The sequence below is a fragment of the Nanorana parkeri genome, unplaced genomic scaffold (genome assembly GCF_000935625.1).
Source record: "Nanorana parkeri isolate BGI_ZX_2015 unplaced genomic scaffold, ASM93562v1 scaffold442, whole genome shotgun sequence".
Lineage (NCBI taxonomy): Eukaryota > Metazoa > Chordata > Amphibia > Anura > Dicroglossidae > Nanorana > Nanorana parkeri.
This window is the reverse complement of record NW_017306710.1, coordinates 666,863-673,296: the sequence shown is the minus strand read 5'-3', so window position 1 is coordinate 673,296 and position 6,434 is coordinate 666,863. Positions and strand designations below refer to the sequence as shown.

Genomic DNA, 6,434 nt, shown 5'->3' with positions numbered 1-6,434 from the left:
CCATATATATATATATATATATATGTATATATATATCTCCATCCTGGAGAAATTAAGTTAAAGTGACTCTGCTTAAAAAAATTACAAAAAAAGCCGTACCAATTAGGAAGATGGTGAATACTTGCCTCTTACACTGCCGAATATCGCTACATTAAAGAGAAATCCTGTAAGCAGGTATGACTGTTTTTGCTTTATAAAAGGAAAAAAAAGCTTCACACATTTATGTGGTTTACATTGTGCATTGCGCTCCACTGTCTTTGAGAGCCAAAACCAGTGGATGACAATAAAATTAGTTTAAAAAAATAAATGGAGAAAGTCATGGTCACGTGACCTATCAAAACCACATCGCCAGCTCTCCTTCAATCACAACTTTTCTCTGTTGCACTGAACAGAAAGAATGCTATAGTATTCCACAGGCTTCAAACTACAGCCTGCATTTTGTAAATGGGCCTCAAACAGCAGGCCATGGAATGCAGTAGTACTGCAAAGAAAAAAGGATCCAGGATATCCACTATCCATTATATATAGACCCCTAAGTTGCAGTGCAGTTTGTAACTGTAGATAATGGCCTGTTTTGAGATTCAGCTGAAGCATTATTCTAATAAAAATAATAGCATTTATATGTTTGCTTCCATAAATGTTTTCTAATGTTATGTTTTTTTATCTGACTCCTAATAATGCAAATGAGTCCATATTTTCCTTCTCTTTCTGCAGTTTTGTTTTTCATTTTTTTTCCTCATACATTTCTAAAAATGACTTTACCATGCTGCGTGTCATAAGCATAGTCTTAGTATTATAATTAGGGTAAGTTGCAGAATCATACTAGTTTTAAAGGAGAGTTATGAGGTGAGTGATTTCCACTCATCCTCATAGTTAGGGCCGACCTGTGACAAAGAAGCTGTCACAGGTCGGCTCTATAGATCGGGAAGTGAGCAGAAACATGCACCGATCCGCTTACTTGAAGCTGTCACAGGTCGGCTCTATAGATCGGGAAGTGAGCAGAAACATGCACCGATCCGCTCACTTCCCGATCATCTGCACTTATGCCCAATTATCTGCTAAATGTTTCATGGCTTTTCTTCAGTTTGGCATGTGTCCTACATGATCTTTGTCACTGTCCGAGTGCAGGATAGGTACATTTTAATCTATATGTTTTGTAGGGTTTGCTGGAAAAACTCTTAAAGAAAGAGCTGCAGTATACAGAATTGGAAGAGAAACAAAATGAAGAGGTTACAGCCAGGAAAAACCTGCAGGTCAGCTTCAACCAGAAGGATGTGGAATGCCAGCAGCTGCATGTGCGAGTGTCGGTCAGCGAGGCCTCCTTACAGACTCTAAAAACCGAGCTAGGTGAGAAGGGTGAAGCCAACCAGAAACTGAAAGAAGAGCTGTCTGAGGTGGAATCCAAACACCAGCATCTCAAGGCTGACTTCAAACAGCTTCAACAGCAGCGGGAAGAGAAGGAGCAGCACAGCCTGCAGCTGCAAAGTGAGATTAACCAGGTGACACATCTTCACATCCTTATGTATGCCTGTAAGAGCCCATCATTAGTTCATTGCTCCTTTTAGACACGTAGTAAACTTGTCATTGTTGATTTCTCTTTGTTTAATGAACCATCCCTGGGCTAAGATAAGCCCCCCAAAGCTAATGTTTTTGACTGAACTGAATTCTGTTGAATGTTCCACCAGATTTCTTATCAAAGAGATCTCTGTACCCTTCTTTTTCCAACATGCTATGACTATTGGATGTGTTTTAAATGGTACAGCGCTAACCGTCCTTCATTTGTGGATATATGAGAAATCAAACGTTAAGATCGAGGTTTGAAGCATACAATTGAAAAATATATAAACTATAACTCGAAAATTCAATAAAGGGTGTATCTCAAAATATCAATAACATCAATGTAAATACAATGTGAAAAATGTGTATAAAGGATATTAATCCATTAAATTTGATCAGTGATGTGTAAAAATATATATATGTACAAAATATAAAATTATTATTAATAGACCGGTGATAAATTATGAATAAATGTGTCAAGTGTGGATAAATTATATTAATACATAGTAAATACAACAGTCATTATCCAATTAATATCCTTACTCTCCATTAGCGCAAGTTCTTGCAATTATATATGCTATGACTATTATATTAGTTTGGGTGGTCTTAACCTTTACCAAGATTGTTTAATTTGCTGTTTATCTGCAGAGATCCTTATTGTCACTAGATTTCATCACAATGGACTGAGTGTGGTGTTTGTACTCCTAGATTTTCTCTACAAAGTCCATGTAAGCACTTGCTTACATTCTGTGGAAATGTTTTTTATTTTTGTCTCATCCATTGAGTGACACAAAGTCTATAACCTTTGCGGTTATACTGCCGCCCACAGGAGGATTGGACACTGACAAAGAGAAAAAACTGTTGACCAGAGTATAAGCGCTTCTATTGCCACAATGTTATGATTTTGCTAGTGTCCTAGGAGGATGGAGGCTTTGTTTTTTTTCAACTCCATAATCAATAGGAAAAAATTGCAGAAAATTCAAAAATGGCTTGGCCAGCTGATTTGAAAAATGTTCCGGAGGGCTTGGCAGCGAAAGGGTTAAAAGACTAGATTTTTTAGCAGCTTTTTGACTTCTTTTACCAAGATTCTCCTCTATACAGCTGCTGGTGTTCTCTAAAAACTTGGATCTATCCAGCACAGTCATCCCCAGCCATGCTATTGGGCTGTAGTTCATCCAGATCCCACTGGACTGGACGTTGCAGGGTGATACCATAGAATGCTTTTCTACTATTGGGTCAGTTACTGCTTGCAGTGCACCCCGATAGTAGCAGTATCTATAGCCTGGAATTATGCTGCCCTCTGATTTTAGAGACTCTTCCCTCATTGGAGTCCCCTTTGGGTGTGACTGCGTCTTCTATCCTTTCCGCTTAGTTTGTTACCATGGTCATGTAGGACTTTTATTATGCAAATTAGCAGATTGTTTCCAGAATCTGAGTGCAGAAACTACAAGTGTGCTACCATGTACTCTCCAGCAAATTCTATATCTGGTGTGCCTGTGGTCATAGCAACTGCTGAGCCATCAGGCCTGGAGACCTTATCTGATTCTATGTCACTCAAGTTTTTCCACTGATGAGCTTTCCCATCAGGAGTTGCAGTCCACTGCTATTAATCCCAAGTTAATAGCAGTCAGTTCTTATTGATGCAGTACACACAACTTTGAAGCTTGAAGATCAGTCTATTGCTTTTACCAGTGCTGTTTTTGGCCTTTAGTCTTATAGGGTTCCTAAAGCTCTAGCGACCTTTCTTTTGCACTCTCTCTTCCAGTTTTTTCCTTTACAAAGTTTGGAAACTCCCTGCTAGGGTGGATGCTCCCCTTTAATCACTGGCTCTCTCTGTACCCACTTAGCGAGTATTTTGTTAAAAAGTGGTCTGTTCCCACTATGGATCCGGCCATGCCATGCGTTGATAAGGTGAATATCATACCCATGGAGGATGCTCCTGAATTTAGTGACCCAACAATAATTGGCTGGAGGCCCTTTCTAGAACTATGTTCTTTTTGGTGGATCCTGTCTTGCACCACATCTTGCTGTAATCTTGCTTTGCCAAACCATATCTGATTGGTCCAAATCTCTTAAAAGGGATCTTAGCACTATTGCCATTGATCCTCAGAACATTAGGCGTGTGCAAGAAATGTCTGTGAAGTGAAACTTAAACTACAATGGCCCGTTAGAAGTCTCCTGGCCTATTAAGTCTTCTGGCCTGTTTCTCACTTTATTCTCTTGGCCCTGTTTATGCATTCTGGATATTCCTATTGTGGAATACTTGGATGACCTACTCTTCCGTGACCAGTGAGTTCTATGGAGGAAAACATGTCTCTGACTGTGCAGACGTTGCAGAGGTTTGGGTGGATTTTAAAACTTTAAAAATCAACGCTGGTGCTGACTCTTCATTTGGATTATCTGGGGCAGGTCCTGGACACCTCCCAGGTCAGAGTGTTCCTCGTCCAGGAACTTCAGATTCTCAGGTCTTAGGTCCAGGTTCTTAAATCCAGAATTAATTTGTCCCTCTTTCAGCTTGAGGCTGATGGTAGCATCTCGTGAGGTAGTTTCCAGTTCCCAGTTGACATCCTGTCATTGCGGAACAACTCAGTTGTGCCTCTGAACAAACCAATTTAATGCTGAGGAACCGCCCTTATCCTGTCTTGGGGGCTCTGGGATCTGGGCATGGAGTTGGGAAAGTATTTTTCTTCTTGTGTTCTGGAGAAGCTAGAAAGACCACACCTCACAAGGTCTGCCATTGGATGAGGAAGGTGCACTTTGTTTAGTGTGAGTCTCAGACCTTTGTACAGAGGGTCTCCCATGCAGCTCTTTACCCACCCCTCAATTGGACTGCTTTTGTACAACCTGAAGGTTTAGAACTTTCTGTATCCCTCAACGGATGGGAAAGAAAATGTTTTTTTTTGTATTCACTGTAAAGTTATTTTCCTGTCCATTGAGGGTTTATGGGTCCCACCCCACTGTTTTTTTATGATCCTGCTCTTGGTAGCGCTTTGCTACAAAACCGAGGCATGTTGGTAGAAGAAAAGGTTATACACTGGACTAGCCTACAGATTTCTGTTTGCCAGTGTTTAATCCTCATGTAGGTGGCAGTGCACTGTAAAAATTTAGGACTTTCTGTGGCTCTTAATTGACTCAAGGAAAATAATTTAGGTGAGTACAAAATCCTATTTTTGTTACAGGAAAGGTTTTACTTGTTTTTGACAATGTATTATTGATTCTGTTTGCCTGTGTACATTGACAGCATAGGCAAAAAGGGCATTCTAAATTTTTCTTCACTTTCAAAATGCAGAGAACAGGAACTGTTTATGCTGATCAGATTATCCCTTTATTTTTCAATGCAGTATGGAGGTACTGAAAGAACAGTTTGTTATGGACAGCACAGTTATTGCCTGTTTTTATATACCTTGTAAACTGAGGCCCATAGTGTAATAGACCACGTTATCTTATCAGCGTTTGTTCATGTAACTTTAGTATAAGCACATCTCATTGGTAAAAGGTACAAATTAGAGAACCAACTAGTAAACTTTTCCTTGGGCAATTCTTTTATGGCTTGACATTTATATGCTAAGCAGTAGATTCAAGCAGCACTTGCACTATGCAGGTAAAGTATGGGCTAACTATACAGAGCACTTGCGTTTTAAAGTGCTAATTATTGAATTTACATATTTTTTTCTGTGACCAATCAACGATTTGCTTTCCTCATGGAAAATGTGAAATATGTCTGTAATGTTGGTCATTGCGTCTAGAATTCTGGAATTTATCAGTAATTAAAGGCAACCGTTATCTTAAAGAAAGAGATGCATTTGAAAGCAGCTATGACCTACAGCAGCTCTATAAATGTGTCCTTGTTGGAGGTGGGTGAGTAGCCATCTGTGATGAGTTGGAGTCATGTAAACCATGATAAAATGACACTCCAGTTTTATTTGTGATTAATCAATGGAAAGTACCAGCAGATCACTTGATCCAATGTTTTTTAGCTCCACAGCAAGTTATTGGAGACGGAGCGCCAGCTTGGGGAGGCACATGGAAGGCTCAAAGAGCAGAGACAGCTGTCTGCCGAGAAACTGATGGACAAGGAACAGCAGGTGGCGGATTTGCAGCTGAAGCTTTCACGTGCAGAGGAGCAGGTCTGCATGTTTACTGATGTCTGTATTTCTAGCTACTTCCTGGCTGTTTAATGCTCGTACCCTTCACCTTTTTATAAAGCACTGAACATCCTACATCAGCACATTCAGCTGTATTTCTTTTATACAGCCAGATTTATTACACTTCTTTCTTCATCAAGTAATAGTGGAATTATATTTGCAACATAATTCCATCACTTGATGCAAATATAATCTTGGCAAACAAAAACATAATTGTACATTTAAGGGGTGCTTGCCTATTTTAATGTGTGCAATTGGAAGAGGAGATCAGTGTTTCAAGGAATAGCACTGAAAATGTATATTGTGTGAAGACATTCACCGTTTCAGGAACACTGAGGCCCCAATTATCCAGGTTGTCACCAGAACATTAGATGTCTTGAGAGTAAACCTTTTCAGATAATGCTTGGAGTGGTGACCTCTTCTTCTGTCAGTTTCATTTGGTGCAATGAGTTGCTAGGCCCCCAGGATTCTTGAATGGCTAATGAGATATGTGTGCACGATGGTCACCTATCACATTTTATTGTGCGCAGACCTGCACTGAACAGATAGTTTGCATGTTTTTTGGGGGGGCTCTCATGCATTTCCAAAATGCCCCAATGCACTGCAGCACAGTTTATAATGCACTCGATCCTTTAATGCACCATATGAGTAAATACACATGCGCCATGTGCCGTGCATTTGAGGAAGAAAGGGTCAGGAATATTTTGGGTACATTTGTAGAGGACCCAAAAA

At 39.9% G+C, this 6,434-nt stretch overlaps 1 protein-coding gene across 1 annotated transcript in view; it reads left to right on the top strand.

Moving 5' to 3' along the window:
* The window catches only part of EEA1 (early endosome antigen 1), a 96,721-nt gene that overhangs the window by 54,821 nt on the left and 35,466 nt on the right, over positions 1–6,434 (top strand). Inside the window, exons 12-13 of the mRNA XM_018560237.1 lie at positions 1,161–1,499; positions 5,535–5,684. Of these exons, the coding sequence (XP_018415739.1) occupies positions 1,161–1,499; positions 5,535–5,684 (489 nt within the window). The remainder of the gene's footprint in view (positions 1–1,160; positions 1,500–5,534; positions 5,685–6,434) is intronic.